Source organism: Miscanthus floridulus, unplaced genomic scaffold (genome assembly GCF_019320115.1).
Source record: "Miscanthus floridulus cultivar M001 unplaced genomic scaffold, ASM1932011v1 fs_877_4, whole genome shotgun sequence".
NCBI lineage: Eukaryota > Viridiplantae > Streptophyta > Magnoliopsida > Poales > Poaceae > Miscanthus > Miscanthus floridulus.
In genome coordinates, this window is record NW_027097391.1 from 11,123 (window position 1) to 29,121 (window position 17,999).

The 17,999-nt window shown below is 46.9% G+C and overlaps 4 protein-coding genes and 1 pseudogene across 4 annotated transcripts; 4 read left to right on the forward strand and 1 right to left on the reverse strand.

The window, feature by feature from the left end:
• Nucleotides 1-394: 394 nt before the first annotated feature.
• Nucleotides 395-1,373, forward strand: LOC136533419 (uncharacterized). Its single transcript, XM_066525971.1, has one exon. The coding sequence runs from the start codon at nucleotides 733-735 to the stop codon at nucleotides 1,099-1,101; it is 369 nt and encodes a 122-aa protein (XP_066382068.1). The 5' UTR covers nucleotides 395-732; the 3' UTR covers nucleotides 1,102-1,373.
• Nucleotides 1,374-6,313: 4,940 nt separating this feature from the next.
• Nucleotides 6,314-8,171, forward strand: LOC136533415 (uncharacterized). Its single transcript, XM_066525965.1, has 4 exons — nucleotides 6,314-6,596; nucleotides 6,718-6,939; nucleotides 7,029-7,141; nucleotides 7,596-8,171. The coding sequence occupies exons 1-4, from the start codon at nucleotides 6,402-6,404 to the stop codon at nucleotides 7,963-7,965; spliced, it is 900 nt and encodes a 299-aa protein (XP_066382062.1). The 5' UTR covers nucleotides 6,314-6,401; the 3' UTR covers nucleotides 7,966-8,171.
• Nucleotides 8,172-8,658: 487 nt separating this feature from the next.
• LOC136533416 (phosphatidylglycerophosphate phosphatase 1, chloroplastic/mitochondrial-like) lies at nucleotides 8,659-12,056 on the reverse strand. Its single transcript, XM_066525968.1, has 5 exons — nucleotides 11,592-12,056; nucleotides 11,407-11,487; nucleotides 10,792-10,865; nucleotides 10,603-10,710; nucleotides 8,659-9,064 (listed from the first exon to the last, which is right to left on the reverse strand). Exons 1-5 carry the CDS (start codon nucleotides 12,040-12,042, stop codon nucleotides 8,927-8,929), a joined length of 852 nt encoding a protein of 283 aa, XP_066382065.1. The 5' UTR covers nucleotides 12,043-12,056; the 3' UTR covers nucleotides 8,659-8,926.
• Nucleotides 12,057-12,179: 123 nt separating this feature from the next.
• Nucleotides 12,180-14,666, forward strand: LOC136533414 (uncharacterized; annotated as a pseudogene).
• Nucleotides 14,667-15,470: 804 nt separating this feature from the next.
• LOC136533417 (uncharacterized) lies at nucleotides 15,471-17,932 on the forward strand. Its single transcript, XM_066525969.1, has one exon. It carries the CDS (start codon nucleotides 15,548-15,550, stop codon nucleotides 17,654-17,656), a length of 2,109 nt encoding a protein of 702 aa, XP_066382066.1. The 5' UTR covers nucleotides 15,471-15,547; the 3' UTR covers nucleotides 17,657-17,932.
• The last annotated feature ends 67 nt before the right edge of the window (nucleotides 17,933-17,999 follow it).

Here is a 17,999-nt window from a genome sequence, read left to right on the forward strand (position 1 = left end):
GTGCTGGTGGTGCGGGTGTGGTGTCGGTGTCTTTTTTTTATTTATTTTTTGAAAAAAAGTTTGCCGAGTGTTTTTTGGGCACTCGGCAACTTTTTTGTCGAGTGCCCAACAAAAAACACTCGGCAAACTAGCGTTTGCCGTTAAAGGATTTACTGAGTGTAACACTTAGCAAACCCTTGACCAAATGTTTTTTTGGCTTCGCCGAGTGCCCCTGGCACTCGACAAAGCTCCTGTGTCCGGTAGTGCATGTCCCTACACCCCGCGTCCGAACCATGCTCGAGTAAAGGTTGGACGCTCAGATCAAGAGAATTACCGATATAAATTTCCCAGCACTCTTCCTAGCGAAGCTCCCAGACATGTTCTGTCTGTGTCTGCCGACTCGGTCTACGGGAGCACTTGGATCGCGACCTAGCCACGTCGATTCAGCCTACCTACGTGTGCTAAACAAAAATCGACGACCTGGGTGATCAGGCAGTGTTAATTTGGTTGCTGCCCTGGCCTGGGGGCTGCTGGCAGCTTGATCCAAAATTCAACACAAGTACTCCGAACCAGCAACAAAGAAAAGCAGGTGCAAACGTGTTCCTGCAGACTTTTTAAATCCGAACCAGCAACAAAGAAAAATCATCCGACTAGCGTGTTGTGCGGTGATTTCATCCAAGTTAGCGCGTAGCAATAGCAATAGCCAACGACTAGCGTGTCGTGTTAGCGCGTTAGGACTCCGGATCGCGTCAGATGGACACGCAGGCGCAGCTGCCCACGACAATTCAGCTCAGGGAAGAAGAGAAACCATTCTTCATTTCTACTCTTCACCAAGGCAGGCCGCGGATCCGTGAGGATAGTAGCACTAGCCTGGGGATTCAGAAGAAGATGAGAAGGGTGCTGCCACTGTGCGCGCTCCTCGTCGTGCTCCTCTGCGTGGCGAGTCTCGTGGACGTCACGGAGGCGGCGGAGCGCGGAGGAGGCAGGGGTGGCCGCAGCATCGGCGGCGCCGGCGCCGGAGCCAGGGGAAGCCACGGCGGTGGCCCGCGAGGCCTCAGCGGCGGCACCTGGACGGCGTGCGTCAGGTCCTCGCTGCTTGCTGCGGCGGCCATGCTCTTGTAGTTGTAAGCTCGTCTCACGCTGCATAGCGAACGTCTACGCAGTGGTCCACAATTTCTTTTTAGGGAATTGGGATTGGGGGTACGTTCTTTTATTCTTTTGCCGCTTATGAATTGGGGTGTGGAGTGTGCACGTGTGGTGTTACACGGTCCTTAGTAGGGAGATATGCATGTGATCCTTTGGCCGCATTTGACAGATAGAAGCTGTGATTAGTGATTGTAAACCTTGTATCATGGATTTTGAGTTCTGTACGATAATACTACCGATTTTGTGTAGACGTATACGCAATTCGTGAATTTTAAGCGACATTGTTAATTGAAGATTAGTTTATCAGAATCTCGGCTACTTTGAAAACACGCACCATAATCTCCCTTGCCTTCGATGCTTCAACATTAGATGAAATGAAACAGCTACAAGTCAACGGCATGCTCTGCCCACAAGGCCACAGGCAAATTGAACTCCCTGCTTCCAAATGGGCCCTGCACTGGCGGAGCCAAGGGGGGGCTGGCAGGGGCCATGCCCGCCCCCCCCCCCCCCCCCCCCCCCCCCCCCCCCCCAATATTTCACAACAAAAAAAATTAGTAGTATGACTTAATATTATTTATTTATATTAAGAGAGAGATTATATAAAATTCTTGTCATATATACCTATTAATATCTTCTAGATAATATAAGCATACAAAACACAACTAGATAATAAAATTATCGCAATGAAAAAGACCGAGTCGGTACTCAAGATTTACAAAGTCATCCTATACGTCTTGCTGTTAACGGGCATATCACTTACCACTGAAAAAATAACGTCTTAGATCCTAGAATACATATAAGAAATTGCGAGCACCCGTTCAAGTCAGTGAATTAATTCCGATAGTCATCACAAGGAACCTAACGAGTTGAGTTACACTTAGTTTTTACATGTTGGCTCTTTTGATCGGCCCCCTAGGTATAATTCCTGGCGGCCGGCTCCTCCTAAGAATAATTCCTGGCTCCGCCACTGGGGCCCTGGTCCTGTGATGAGAGTGCTCATCGATTTGCAGGCTAGCAGTCTACCACAATTTGCTCCGGCATGCAGTATCTGGGCTTCGCCTACGGAAGTTTGGATCTGCAGTCTTTCTGTCTGTTCAGCAGGAAAGGAGATAATGTTGTTAGTTTTGCTGCCTAGCTGGTTATCATATGCCAGCAAACATGGTCACCCATTGTAATAGGTCGTACAATTTATTTTGTGGTGCTCATGCCAATAATAACGAGCTAACTATTGTCTTGCATTTAATTGGGCTTAGCCTAACTTTAAACCAAATATATTACAAGGTCCATAATAAATGCTTGTGTAATAAAGAATTAATCTGTATGGAAAATTAATAGGAGATCGACTTAGCTTGGATCGGTGACTATTTGTGCACATGTTATGAGTTTAAGAAAAGATGGAATGTATGTCACGATGCATGTGGGATAGGCTACGGCATGAGTGATGCGGTGCCGGAGAAAATTTTGACACTCCAAACTCACCAATAGGTCTAAGTTTGCTATTATAAAAGAAAGAAGGGTGAGAGCGAGGGATGATGGACCGAGAGACTGAAGAAGAGAAGGGTGTCGTTCCAAACTCATCAATAGGTCTATGTTTGCTATCGTAAAAGAAAAAAGTGTGAGGCTAAGGATGACGGACCAAGAGACAGAAGAGAGTGACAGACAGAAGAAGAGAAGGGTGCCGCTCTAAACTCATCAATATGCCTGTGTTTGCTATTTGTAAAAGAAAGGAGGGTGAGAGTGAGGGATGACGGACTGAGGGACGGAAGAGAGGTGACAGACAAGAAGAGAAGAGTCAGAGTAAGGGATAACGAACCAGGGATGAAGAGAGATGACGGATGGACGAGGAGAGCGAGGGATGGCGAACCGAGGAACGGAAGAGAGATGATGAACGGATGAGGAGAGTAATGGATGGAAGAAGAGAACTGCGCGAATTGAAGATGATGGACCGATGGACAAGAGCAGATGAGGAGTGACTACCAGATGGAAGAAGAAAAAATTCTCAATGTTCTTGATTTGCTCAAACACCCTCTCATCCACGGGGCTCATGAATAGCACTAAGAGCAATATCATTGTTTTGGAGCTTCTCTTCTTCGGCCGCGGTGGGTTGCTCCAGATTTGCAACCTCAAACTTGGTCTCCACCACTTGCCATATCTTTCTATTGATTGACTTGATGTGGGTGATCATCTTTGCCTTTCAATAACCATAATTTGTGCCATTAAATTGGGGTGGCTTCTTGGTGTTGTTAATATGAGCCATTTTGACACCGTAGGTTGTTAAGCCTCAAAGAACGGTGACCACGGCTCCGATACCACTTGAAATGTTCTAAATGGCTAGAGCGGGGTGAATAGCCTATAAAAATTACTACAAATACACTAGAGCAACTTTGTTAGTCAACTAAATGGCGAAAAACGTTTTGCTCTAGCTCTACTTAAAAGGCAAGCCGCCTACCAACAATTCTAGTCAATTATGATCAATAAGCTCACAATTGCTATGTCTCTACTAACACTAACTAGTGAGCAAGCTAGAGAGCTAATCACACCTAATTAAGCTAAGCTACTCAACTAGCAAGGCTACCACAAGCTCTACACAAGATAACTATGAATGTAAAACAAGGTAGAGGCAAGGTGATTATACCATCGTGGCAATAGACAATAGATGATCAATCAATCAAGATTACCAAGAGATGACCCCAAGATTTTTACCAAGGTTCACTTGCTTGTCGGCAAGCTACGTCCTTATTGTAGCAATTCACTCACTTGGAGGTTCACGCGCTAATAGGCATCACACCCTAACACACAATCGGGTGCCGCACAACCAACACAAGATGAAGATCCACAAGCTATGAGCAATCCACTAGAGTACCTTTTGACTCTCCATCGGAAAAGGTCAAGAACCCCTTACAAATCACCGGGAGGTGGGAGAAGGCGTCGTTGTATCCTAGGTGGGACAGAGGCTTTAATGTGGAGCACATGGCGGTGCTCGAGGAGGACAACGAGCTTTGTGCCGCCGTGTGTACTCGTGTCGCCGGACGTGAAAGAATGAAGCTTTTTACTCTTTTCTTTTGCCCATGACGGACTGAGGGACGGAAGAGAGGTGACATACAAGAAGAGAAGAGTGAGAGTAAGGGATAACGAACCAGGGATGAAAGAGAGATGACGGATGGACGAGGAGAGCGAGGGATGGAGAACCGAGGAACGGAAGAGAGATGATGAACGGATGAGTAGAGAGTAATGGATGGAAGAAAAGAACCGAGTGAAAGATGATGGACCGATGGACAAGGGCAGATGAGGAGTGACTACCGGATGAAAGGAAAAAAAATGCCACTTTGATAATATTAGATAGCAATAATACAAATGAAGGTTTTTCTTAAGGTACACATACCAGAGGATTGCGTGCATTGTGTGCCATGGTCATGGCCCCACATAATGTTTAATTTCTCTCCTTCATTTTGTACTTGTAAAAATATTCTTGCGTTGCAAACACATCTGTTCTCTTCTTTTGCTACACAACTTTCTATATGCTTACAAAGCTATATTGATCTCCACCAACCTCGTTCCCTATTTCTAATAGTTTTTCATGACAACTTATTTGATTAGTTTTCTAGAGCACTTGTTTGGAGAAATTGTCTACAAAACTTATTTGATTAGTTTTCATAAAATTGTTTCAACCAACTTATTTAAACAAGTTTTCTAGGGAACTTGGTTTCAATCAAACTTCCTTTGAAAGTTTTACTGTAAATTCATGCAGAAACTTACCCTATAAAACCACTCAAAAGAGTTTATAAAAGTTATGCGTATAGGTTCTACTTCCGCCGTCCCGAGTCCTAAGATTTACCTAAGTCAAACCACGTACCAAGTTTAACTAATTTATAGAGAATAGTATAGACACCAATAGGTATATTATAAGAACAGATTCCATCATAAATCTAATAATACAAATTTGGTATTATAGTATTGATTTTTGTTTTAATAAATGTGGTCAAATTCGTGGTTTGATTTAGAATAATAGTAAGACATCAATTTTTTTAGACAAAGAAATTTTAATAATAAAAGAAGCTTATGGAAAAGAAACAAATTTTATAAAAATATAAAGTTATGGATGATCTGAAATCTAGCGCTAGGAGTTTTCCTCTAGCGCGGGGTCTCAAAATATACAGAACAGACTTTCTAAAGGTAGTTTTTGTGATTTTGAAACTAGTATATATTTTTCCATTCTTTTGTTTAAGAGAAAAAGCAATTATTTTACGTAATCTGGTAGAAAAGCACGAGACGTCACGAAAAGTGTTTTGCTTGCTTTGGCTACCTGAACTCTTGTAGCGAGCTTTCAAAAAGAAACTCTTGCCGTTTCAAAAAAAGAAAGAAAGAAATAAACTGTGGTCAGAACTCAGTGGCGCTTGGGCACATTCACTTTGCACTCTAACTCTATCCTGAATTCCTTTTCTTTTTATGCCTCAACTCTTCGGTGGTATCTATCCGTCAAAACTATCTCAATGATTGGGAGGGTAGGTTACCATTGACATATGGAACTTGTTGCACCTGCCATGTCATTCTGGCCGGTGTTGACTAAGCGAATACTTCCTCAAATTTGGTGGTACGACTTTACTCTCTGTACTCGTGCCAATTTCTAGTAGTTTATAAGAAATAAGATGATATACATTTTGCAAACCAAACAAAAGTTAAATAAATAGTCAGAAAATAATGAACTAATTCATTCCTCCGCGCGCAAAGTCTATAAGTATCTCAATTCAATCCTCAACGCCACTGTGGCCAGCGAATCAATTGGATGCAAAGTCTAAACTTTCTACGCAACTCGCACTACCTCTTTCCTTGACGGCGACAACGTCGTGGTCCTTCGCTGCTTTGCCTCCCCACGCATTGCTACACTGCGCCTGCCATTCTGCCAAGAGTGGAGAGACAAGAGTGGCGGAGGTACCGGGCGTCGGCGCGCCACACCATACTCATCGTTCACGTCGACGTGCAGGAAGCCAACGACGGGGAGGAGTTGGGGGACGAGATGGGTTCCACGATGCGTGTGGAGGCAGAAGCGGAGAAATGCTCCGTGCAGCGGCAGGCGACGGTGGCGGTGCAGTCCGCATTCCGGTATTCCGCAACGCGCCGGGTCGAGCTCAGCTCAGCACCCAAAAGGACAAAAGGTGGATAAGATTTCCAGACACTCCCATTTCCCATTCCCACCCATCATATACCAGAGAGCGATAAGCCCAACCACTTGCTTGCAAACGAAACGAAAACGAAACGAAACGAAACAAAACAAAACAATGGCGACAGCGAGTGAGATCGCGGCGGTGGGCGTGATCGGCGCGGGGCAGATGGGCTCGGGCATCGCCCAGCTCGCCGCCGCCGCCGGCTGTGCCGTCCTTCTCCTCGACGCCGATCCCACCGCCCTCTCCCGCGCCGTCGCCTCCATCTCCGCCTCCCTACTCCGCCTCGCCGCCAAGGGCCAGCTCTCCCAGGTAAGAGCGTTGACCTCCCAAAGCACCCTTCCCGGATTGGTGTCCGGTTGCTCGGGGGTGAAAAAAAAGATGCTGCTTTCAGCTCTCTTCTTGACAAATTTTGGGGCTTGCTTGGTCTCAGACCGCGTGCGAAGACTCAATCAAGCGGATAAGGTGCGTCTCCACCGTGCAAGATCTCAGGGATGCGGATCTTGTGATCGAGGCCATCGTGGAGAACGAAGATGTCAAGAAGAAGCTGTTCGTGGAGCTGGATAAGATCACGAAGTCCTCGGCCATTCTTGCGTCCAACACTAGCTCCATCTCTATAACCCGCCTGGCTTCATCTACCAAACGCCCCTCTCAGGTGATGATGAGCAACCTCTGGCGTCTATCTGTACATGCAAAGAATTTGAATTTGCTCATCAGGATTGTGAAGTGAGTTCCATGGTGCAGGTGATAGGCATGCACTTCTTTAACCCTCCTCCGATAATGAAATTGATCGAGATTATCCGAGGAGCTGATACAACAGATGAGGTGTTTGCTGCAGTCAAATCTTTTTCCGAAAGGTAACTAAAACTTTGCAATGCCCTTTCACCTGAATCAGTTTGTTCATAGCTAGCAGAGCAAAACTAGTGTGTAGTGAATTAGTCAAAAAGATATTGAGTTTGCTTCATTTCACTGTTCTGTTAAAGTTTAGATCTGGAATTGACACTATGGGCACTATTTACCCAAATACCCAGTCCAAACTTCTGGCAGTTGTTGTAGGTAACATAGTGTTTTTCCCTTCAACATAAATCTTTCATGGCCACATGATTGTTACTCCAACAACTCTACACACAAAATGGATCTCACAGGTTTTAAAACAACACGTACCTGTCTCAGGCTCTCAGAGCACTTGCCTATCTTGGATGTTGACAACAGCTTGTGCTAGTCTGAAATCACAATTCTGTCTAATCTGTAATGTCGATGTTACCAGACCCGTAACCCTTGAGATTGCCTGATGATTTGCAAAATTTGCAGACTCGGGAAGTCCGTTATATGCTCGCAAGATTACCCAGGATTCATTGTGAACCGCATCCTCATGCCAATGATCAATGAGGCTTTTTGGGCACTGTACACCGGAGTGGCAACCAAAGAGCACATTGACACAGGGATGAAACTGGGCACGAATCACCCGATGGGCCCTCTGCAGCTTGCCGATTTCATTGGGTTGGATGTATGCCTTTCAGTACTTCGGGTACTTCACAGTGGCCTGGGAGATAATAAGTACAGCCCTTGCCCTCTTCTTGTTCAGTATGTTGATGCTGGCCGGCTTGGAAAGAAGCGTGGACTAGGTGTATATTCATATGGACAGAAGTCTTCATCAGTCAAGCCAAAGTCGTCTCTGTAAACATGAAAGTAACTGTTGAGCAAATAAAACGAGATGTATGTTACATTGCACGTTAGAGAAAAGGAGCACAACTTAATTCAGAGGCACACAATTGGACGCTTCAAGCAGTTCAAATTCGCAATGGTGGGCTTTGCTGCTCTGTGTATAAAAGATGGTTTAGTGTTCTAATCTAATAAATGTAAGTCATGAAAATTACATGCTCAAAATATCCAGCAATTCAAGCCCAGCAATAAAATGCAGCCTCCTGGGTGAACTTCATACGTACTTGCTCTATTACAAATTGTAAGTTGTTTTGGCTTTTCTAAGTACGTAACTTTTGCTATACACTTAGATATAGCTCTATGTCTAAAAAACAAAAATGATTTATAATTTGGAATTGATGGAGTAGTATATAATTTTTCAGATACTCAGGCAGTAGACTTAGACAACTTAGTCCCAGAAATGATCACTCTGTATAACGTAGCATAGAATCGCCTTTCCAAAAAATAGCCTTGACCCAATTGGCACACGAAATGCTGACAAGAAAGGTGATGTAAATGGGTAGTGAAGTGCATCTGCCTAACGATCATGTGAAGCATACGAAATGGTGACAAGAAAGGTGATGTAAATGGTTAGTGAAGTGCATCTGCCTAACGATCATGTGAAGCATGTTAATATGTACGGAGTATTATCTTTTTCTTCATGCAAAATGAACCAAGGATAGAGTAATGTTCACACACACGACAGACATGTATTATCTTTTCTTCATGCAAAATGAACCAAGGACAGAGTAATGTTCACGCACTCGACAGACATTTCCCTAAATTGCATTCTGCAAGAGAGGAAAAAACAGCAAATCTCTACACACCATATGTTTCTCCCTTGTAATCTTCTACTAAAGCTCCAAACAACAGATCTCACTCTACCGGAGAAGGAAACCAGTGAATTTCTACTGTGAGCAGGTGCAACATATATCATTACACTATATTCTGGTTGTAACTGAGTCGTCATATGGGTCAAACTTCACTATTCTTCTTGCATCTGGGAGCAAAGGATGCTCTATTGGTTTGTGCCCTTTCTTGTACCAATAACTGATGATGTACGCCTCCAGTTTCCTAACCTGAGGAAGCACAGATTCGTCCCAAACCAGTAAGAAATGATAATAAACAAGGGGAGTAATAATAATAAACAAGGTCAGAACTCAGAAATATGCCATATGCTTGAAACACTACCTTCAAATGACTAAACAGCAAACCAAATGTTTTAACAATGTCTAAACTGCTAAAATAGAATAAATGTCAATATATTAACAAAAAACGTTCAACCTATTTGCCAAATCATGTGTGAACGAATATAAATAATAGAGTGAAGTACATTTTATCAACCTATTTGTCTCTGAGTCTGAAGAACCCCCAACTTAAAAACCATAAATCTTGGTGCTTCCAACTTTCAAAATCAGACAAATCCACCACACCCCCCCCCCCCCCCCCCCCCCCAGTGGTGTAAACATTAGATAAGGTTTTTAAACCATGAAATATCTTCAAGCCTTCAAAAGATCGGAGAAAAATAGTAGAGATATATTAGAACAAGAGGCACCCACATAAAATATTTGCAACTCTTGAAATTATCTCCAAAAAGTTCCATAATTGGATTGAACTATAGAAAAGTGGGAAAATCTAGAGAAGTCCCGAAACATTCTAATCGATGCCTAAACACACTTTGAAAACTTTCCAAACAAAAACATGCGATACAACCAGCGTGAATGCAACAACAATAATGCTGGTTGCAAATTGTATTTTTTATTGTTGAAAGTTTTCAAAATGCGTTTAGATGTCGATTAGGAAGTTTATGAATTTTCTTTGTAGAGATAAATCCAATTTTTGGAAGCTTTCAGAGATATTTTCATGAGCTCCAAAATATTTTATTTTGGTTTCTCGAAGCCCAAGATATCTCTAGAATGTTTTTCGATTTTTTTAGTATTGAAGATATTTCCATTGTTTAAAAACCTTGTTCCTTGTAGTCTTTACCGGATTTGTTTTTGGACTAAAAAGGGATGATGTGGCTCGAAACCACTTTTAACTGCTGCAGGGGGTAATCTGTCTGGTTTTGAAAGTTGGAGGATGTAAGATTTCAGACTCAGTAACAAGTTCAGGGTAGTCAAATGGACTTCACTCAAAATAATATAATCGAGAACTGTGGTCTAAGAACAAGATCAAGCCTGCTAACTCAAACTAATAGGAAGCATGACAAATCATTGTTGGAAAGTTGCAGCAATTGACAAAAACCATATATAAATGAGCTGTGAAGATTCTTGATAGATAGACAGTTAATACCATAGTTGTTGAAACATTTTCATGTATATTTGACACAATGATTATCATGTTTAAATGCAACAATCGTCAGTGTATGGTGCATGATTGTCACAGGCTTGGCTTTCCATTCATTAATGTATAATTATAACAAATGACATTATCATTGCAGGCTTGCAGCAGCATATGAAGCCGAAACCCATGAATAAAGCAGCATATGCAAGCAGCTTACGAAGTTTATTCCAGGACTCCAGGTATTAGGATTATATCAATAACACTGCTCGTCTTCCCTTTTCTTTTCAAGGTTACAAAAACGATCTTAGCTTTACTGGATAAATAGGGAACATACCCTTTTGACAATGTACGATTCATCAGAGATGTTTAAAGGCTCTGTCAGTACTGTAAGAAAGCCATTCCTGTTTCCATAGACCACATCAGTGAAGTAACGGTCACCAACCTGGGGAGGTGACAACCTAAAATTAGAGAACTAGAACGTATTTCTAGTAAGAATAGTCACAGCTCACAACTATCCTCCTACCAACACAAGATTTGTGGCTGAACAACCAAAGTAACTCTCTATTTCATTAGCTGGTCCACCTGGTTTCTTTACATCTGCGATCAATAGAACAAATGTGCAAACACATTATCTCTTAAACATGAAAACAATGATTTAGAGCTCCCACTTCTATAGCAAAGTCAAATTATAAGAGCACGACACAGGTACAACAACGTACACATTTGAAAACATCATGAGGTGTATTTTGGTACACAACTTATATTAATGAAACAATAACTATAACTAAAACAGTACTGCACAATGCAAATGGACCATCCAGGCAACAAGTTAGCTCTTTCAAATGCTGATGTATTTCCGTTATGATGATAATGAAATGGGGGACCCCCCTCGCTTCAAAAAAAAAAAAAGGCAACAAGTTAGCTCCATCCAATGAGTTTCCTTCAAAGTTAGGCATTAAACCTAAGAACTTTTGAAATTACCAAGAACAAATCAATTTACAAGTGTACAAAGCTAAGAACCACCATTTTGAAGTAAGATTACGAAACTGAGCACTTATTCATCGAACAGAGCTTCTTTGAGCTATCAGGTAAATTTCAAAGGATAGACACGATAGCCAGGTAGCGAGTCTGCACTTGCCATGCCTGATCACATGAACCCCCTCGATGGCCGCTTCGATCGCCCTCGCATCCACCCCGTCCGGATCATACTCCGTCAACCCTTCCACACCCACAGACAAATCAATTCGATTAACACCCAAAACCTTGCAAAAAAGAAAAGAATCGCCCCAATTCTATTGGTAGGAGCAGTCAAACCAGGCAGACCTGCGGAGTTGCTGTAGATGGCGAGCGCACCGGGCGGGAACGTCGCGCGGCACTGGTCGAACGCTGCAGCGAGCGGCGGCCAGAGCGCGGGCGCGTAGGGGGCCGTGAGCGTGTTGTCCTTGTCGAAAACGACGCCGCGGAACCCGGCGCGGCGGAGCTCAGCCCAGTCGAGCCACCTGATGTCTTGCACCGACACGTGCGGCAGCGCTAGGGGCGGCTTGGACGCCGCGACGGCCGCCACCGCGGCCACGCCGGCTGGGTTGAACCGCTGCCCCAGCGCGCGCCGCCACCACGCCGCCGCGCCCATGGTGGCCGCTCTGTCCGCTGAGGCGGCGGCGGTTGTTGTTGTCGTCGTGTCCGTGTTAGGGTTTGCAGCTCTAGATCTAGAGGGCGGAAGCGGGGAGGCGCGGGCAGCGGAAGGGCGTAGTGGCACCGGCGGCGACCGTAGCATCGGAACAGGGTCCTGGCTTGTTGCCGGCCGCCGATAGGTGTGGAAGAAATCGATAGGAATAGGAATAGGATACTCGTGAACGGCTACTCCCACTGCCTTGCCGACCCCACCTGCCAAGCAAACACCATTCCGTCGAGATGGATGAACTGCCCCCTGGTTTCCCCTCTCTCGGCCTCGGCCATGCCCCTGTCCCCACCCCTATGGCGCCGCCGCCGCCGGCGCTGCTGGACGAGATCGTCGAGGAGATCTTCCTCCGCGTGCCGCCCGACGACCCCGCGCGCCTCCTCCGCGCCGCGCTCGTCTGCAAGCACTGGGCCCGCCTCCTCGCCGACCGCGTCTTCTGCCGCCGCTACCGCGAGCGCCACGGGGCGGAGGGGGCGCCCCCGCTGCTGGGCTTCCTCGCCAACCTCACCCACACGGGAGGCTCCACGCGCTTCTTCCCCACGCTGGCATTCCGCCCCGACCACCGCCGCGACTACCGCGCGCACGACGCCCGCCACGGGCGCGTCCTCCTCAACCGGATCACGTGGGGCGGTCGCGGCGTGGCCCAGGCGCACGACGACGCGCTCGCCGTCTGGGACCCCGTCACCGACGAGCACCGGCCCCTGCCGCTCCTCCTGCGGCCCCAGCAGGTGCGGAGCTGGAACGCCGCCGTGCTCTGCGCCACCCCCGACTGCCACCACCTCGACTGCCGCCCCGGCCACTTCCTCGTCGCCTTCGTCGGCATCGACGCCAAGGAGATGTTCGCCCACGTCTACTCGTCGGAGGCCGCGGCGTGGGGCGAGGCGCCCTCCGCCCAGCTCCCAGGCGACCATCTCGACGACACGCTGCCCAGCGCTCTAGCGTGGAACGCACTCTACTTCGTCTTCCAGGCGGGATACAGGATGCTCAAGTATGATCTGGCTACGCGCAAAATGTCTGTGATTCCCGTTCCACAGAGGCCCTATGGTCGGCGCTTTGGGTTCATGACTATGGAGGACGGTAGGCTGGGATTTGCAGAGGTGGACTCGCGGTTTACTCTCAAGCTCTAGTCAATGGAGACCGGTCCTGAGGGAGACGCAGGAAAATGGGCAGTAAGCAGAGCCATTGAGCTCAGGGCACTGCTCCCTACTCCTGCCCTCGGGGCAACGCCTTGTGTGGTTGCCTTTGCGGACGTCGTTGGTGTCATCTTCCTCAAGACGACTGATGGGCTCTGCACTCTTGATCTGAAGACTGGGCAGAGCATTTGTGTTATGACTGATGACTTCTATGATATCATTCCCTACGTGAGCTTCTACACTCCAGGTACCAGCACATCAGAACCTGCTGCTTATTAGCCTTTTACATTGTTGCCTGTTTGTGTTTTCTCTCTATATAGTGGATTTATAGGCACTAGTATCCAGTATGGGGAATATGTGCTCTAGAACAATATAGTGATTTTATAACATTGTACTATCCCATGTCATGCAATACTGTGATACACCTACACTCATATTTTCTTTACACCTACACTCATATTTTCTTCTCTGGCCACTATTGGAATTGGCTACATATGCAGTATAGCAATTTCTTCATCACATATGGTGGGATCTAGAAAATTTATCTTAATTTGGGCTGGGCCATGAAGGTGAAAGTAATTGTAAAGGGCTATTACCTAGTACTCTATAAGTTTGTATGAGCGAGCTTTCTACACTCCAGTTATCAGCATCAAACATGTCCTTAACCCTGTGCATTCCTTAGCTATGATATATCACATTGTCGCTTAACAGCATAAAAGTATGGATGTGATTTATCCAAAAAAAAATGGATGTGTTTTTCTGCAACTTCGAGTTCGTCTCTTAATGTGACCAGTTGTGCTATTTGCCTGTTCTGTTAGCACTTAGCAGCTACTTGTTGGTTCTTTGTGCTTGGTTAGAACTTAGAACCAGATGTTTAATGAGCGGAAGTTGATTTCTCAACCTTGCTGATTTTTTTTTTCTGGAAATGTACTTATTTCTGCAGTGTTACGAGTGGCCTCCACAGGTGAGGGACCAAGTGGTGGTCCTTCAACTGCCTAAATAAGGTGCTCGCTGGAGATTTTCTTTGAAATGGGAAATTTGGTGGTAGTAGCAATCGAAAAGATAGATAGTATCGGCTTTATAGTGGGGTGTGTCTTTATCATTAGTGAGGTTGGTGCTGATCTCAGTGTGCTGGTGTTGTGGGAGCACCCAAAATCATACAACATATATTTGTTATAATCTTGAAATCACAGCGCACTTGGTTGTATGGGACAAGATCATTGAACAACATTGAGCTTGTGCCTGAGGCCTTGACTACAGACAAAATACAATTAGGAATACTGAAGTGGCCAAGAAAAGAATGGAGATACTGATGTAATCTAGAATATCTTTACTCATCAACCGTTGTCTTATACTCCTAATTTTAGCTCATGAGAGAGCATACTAAACTCTGTTTCAGTTTAAAGGATCCAGAGCAGTCAAAGTGCTGTGTCACAGGTCAACTTACCCGGTTTTATCTTTCTGATGCTTCAGAATCCATATGTGCGGCTAAGTGCTTGTTGCTTGCATGTTGCATCCATCTAATTTTGACGGCAACATTTTGTTTTTGCTTGGTTACTGTGCTGGAGGGTGATGCTCATTTGCTGACGATAATCCATTTGCTACTTGCAGCACATTTCATTTACTTGATCACTCTCGGCTTGGTTACGACTGATCTGAATGTTATATATTCAGTACTACTTGATCACTCTCCATGTTTCAAATGATATTTTTGTTTTTTGTTCTTTTCATTCTAGTTCCTTCTAACGGCATCTAAAGCAAGGGTAAACGGAAGTTTTAATCCAAAACAGTTGGGGCAAAATCACCATTGAACTCTAACATAGGGGCATAATCACCAAATTCTCTTTATGTATCAAGAAGAATTGAGTTCACGAAGGCTTCCTTGAATGGCCTTCCCTAAATTAATTGCGAAGTCACGAGATAGGAGCGAAAAAATAAATAAAAGAGGAAGATAACAACAGTTTTAAGGAACTGTCCAACATAGTTGAATGTAATTTCTGCCCAAAGATGAAGCGACGCACATAAAGAGAGAAAAAATAGATTTAAACAAGTGAGAATTATTAGCAAAGTTATTTTTAAATAAAAATCTTATAATGTTATAATAAGAAAAAAAAACTAGCTATCCATGTTATTTGTGTGAACTGTAGCTAGTTTTATAATTATTCAAGGTTCCAATAGGAATTGAGCTACATCAAGCACCCCCCAGCGTACTTCGAAGTCGCAGTAGCTCTTTAATTGAGAGCTGAGAGTTGACCTAGTAGCTCTCACGTTCACAGTAGTAACTTTGAAGTCAAACTCTGAGTTGCGAGCCACAGCGTACGTGTTTGGCGCTTAGTTCAACATTTCCACGTGACAAACGGTCTGGCATGCGTGTATTATACTACCGTCAGTGTCAATGAGCGATCATTGCTGCTAGGCCTACGCGAAGAAGACGAGTACGGAAGAGCGCTAAAGCAGGGCAGCTGCCGATGGGGTTGAGGAACACCACGGCGACCATCGTCGAGAGCCTGAGGACTGTGGAAGGGCAGCTGGTGCGCGTGGAGGTCCTCGTCCTCCTCAGCAACCTCCTCCTGGTCCTCCTCGTCGTGCTGAGCCCCTACCGTCACCGGCGCGGCGACAAGTCCTTCCGCTTCCTCATCTGGGCGGTCTACACGCTCGCCACCGTCCTCGTCCCCTACACCATTGGTCTGCTGGAGGCCGGCCCGTTCCACGACCAGACCTTCGTCCTGTGGGGCGCCGGCCTCCTGGTGCAGGCGGGCGCCGACTCCCTCTCCGCCTACAACCTGCGCGACGTCGAGCAGTGGAAGCGGACGCTGCTGCAGCAGGGGCTGCAGATCGTGCTGCTGCTGTGGCTGATGGTCCGCTGCGAGGGGAGGAACAGGTGCTACAGCGCCACCATCTGGATCTTCTGGATCCTGAGCATCGCCAAGGCCCACGCCAAGTTCCAGGCGCTGAGGGAGGCGAGCAGGACGGACGGCCTCATGAAGCACACCAAGGTGGTCGCCGACTACATGATGACCGAGCACGAGTCGGGCCATGTCTTCGACGTCGCCACCATGGAAGGATACAGGTACATATTCCACGGGGAAGACCTCACGCTGCCGTACTTCTCCAAGCCGGACTACAGGACGGCCATCGCCGCGTGCGCGTTCACCACGGTCGACACCGTCTGGCAGTGGATCGACAGCCAGAGCGTGTCTGTCTTCAGCAGGGAGCACGGCGGCATCCTCAAGGACATCGCTCTGTCCTTCACTCTGTTCAAGCTGCTCAAGCGGAGGTTCGCCAAGTACGAGCACGGCGAGGCCGGTCGTCCCAAGACGCGGCGGCTCGTCGTGTCTGGGCTCCTCCGGGAAGAGGCTGACTACAGCCGTGCCTTCCGGGTGATCGAGATGGAGCTCTCGTTCCTGTACGACTTCTTCTACACGAGGCACCAGTCGCACACCCAGTACGTCGGAATGACGGTGGTGTTTGTGTTCCCCGTGATTGTTTGGAACGCCATCTCCGGAGCTTTCAGCAGACACTACCACCGGACCAGCTTGGAGCAGACTGTCAATGGGATAGATGCCATTCACTGCATCACCGTCGTGTTGATGGTGATTGTTGTCGTCGTGCTGGTCGTGGAATCGCGCATCAACGACCAAAAGTGGAGGGTGGTCGACGATCTGCATACCCTGACCGGCGCGAGCAAAATCACCTGGAAGGGAGAAGCCGTTCCGTTCGACGACGGCAGCAGGAAGAAGGCGATGAAACTGATCAAGAAAAGGAAGCATCGGAAGCTGACAGGCAGGAACTGGGACAGGAAGATGGGGCAGTACTCGCTGTTACGCAACTTCGACTACCACCCGAGGAATGTAGCCTCGATTCTGTCACTCGGCTTGATCGAGCCAACCAGGGACGGGCAGAAGGCTTCGAAGAAGGTCGAGTTGCCCGAGGAAGTCGTGATGCGCGTTCTGTCGCGGTTCAAGGCGAACGACGGCCACCTAGCAGATGGGCGCGCAGCGCTCGCCGTCGCCGGGAACGACGCGACCCGGCTCACGTGGGCCTGCGAGTTGCCCACGCATGTCCACACGGTCCTGGTGTGGCACATCGGGACGACCATCTGTGAGATGACGACGCCGCAGCAGCTGCCGCTCACCGGCGACCGCCTCGTGGCCAAGTGCCTGTCGGAGTACTGCGCCTACCTGGTGGCGTTCGTTCCGGACATGCTGCCGGGGCACGGCTACGACACGACGCGTATCTTCAACGCTGTGGTCATGGAGGCTCGGGACTACCTCGCCGGGTGCGACACCATGAGAGCCAGGTGTGTCAAGCTTCTAGAGCTGCAGTGCAATGAGCTGACAATATTGGGGATGGGAGCAAAGCTTGGGAGTGAGCTCAGGTACAGAGTTCACGACAGGGCGCGGCGGTGGAAGGTGCTTGCAGACTTCTGGGCGGAGTTCGTCCTCTTCCTCGCGCCGTCAAGCAACGCCGACATCCACGCAGAGAAGCTCGCGGCCGGCGGGGAGTTCATGACCCATTTGTGGACCCTGCTCATCCACGCCGGCATCCTGGAGCGCCCCTCTTCTTCCTCTCCCTAGAGGCCTAGAACCAACTTCGCTGGAGGGTACAATACTGATACAACACCCGATGATTCTGTCCTCTGAGCAACCAAATCTGTTAGCATCTTCGTCTTAATCTTTACGCATTCATGGCTGCTGCTGCTAGGCTAATTTATTGTTCATGTTTATTGGTCCAAATCCTAATTAAATTTGCGTACAACATTACTACTATGTCGCTGAATGTCAAGCGGAGGTCACGAAAACTTGCACATTCTTATTTCGCCACAAGGGGCCACTGGCCACAGTTCCCAAATAACTCTGAAATCACTACTCAAAATCCAATAGCTCTGAACCAGAAGAAACTACAGAGTCGTGCTGAAAG

Bases quoted from the DNA above. Each gene is read 5' to 3' on its own strand.
- LOC136533416 (XM_066525968.1), bottom strand. From the start codon at position 12,042: ATGCTACGGTCGCCGCCGGTGCCACTACGCCCTTCCGCTGCCCGCGCC. The intron at 11,488-11,591 runs GTCTGCCTGGTT...TGGGTGTGGAAG, and splicing joins CATCTACAGCAACTCCGCAG to GGTTGACGGAGTATGATCCG. The intron at 10,866-11,406 runs GCAAGTGCAGAC...TATTGATCGCAG, and splicing joins GGTTCATGTGATCAGGCATG to ATGTAAAGAAACCAGGTGGA.
- LOC136533419 (XM_066525971.1), top strand. From the start codon at position 733: ATGGACACGCAGGCGCAGCTGCCCACGACAATTCAGCTCAGGGAAGAA.
- LOC136533417 (XM_066525969.1), top strand. From the start codon at position 15,548: ATGGGGTTGAGGAACACCACGGCGACCATCGTCGAGAGCCTGAGGACT.
- LOC136533415 (XM_066525965.1), top strand. From the start codon at position 6,402: ATGGCGACAGCGAGTGAGATCGCGGCGGTGGGCGTGATCGGCGCGGGG. The intron at 6,597-6,717 runs GTAAGAGCGTTG...GCTTGGTCTCAG, and splicing joins CCAAGGGCCAGCTCTCCCAG to ACCGCGTGCGAAGACTCAAT. The intron at 6,940-7,028 runs GTGATGATGAGC...TCCATGGTGCAG, and splicing joins CTACCAAACGCCCCTCTCAG to GTGATAGGCATGCACTTCTT.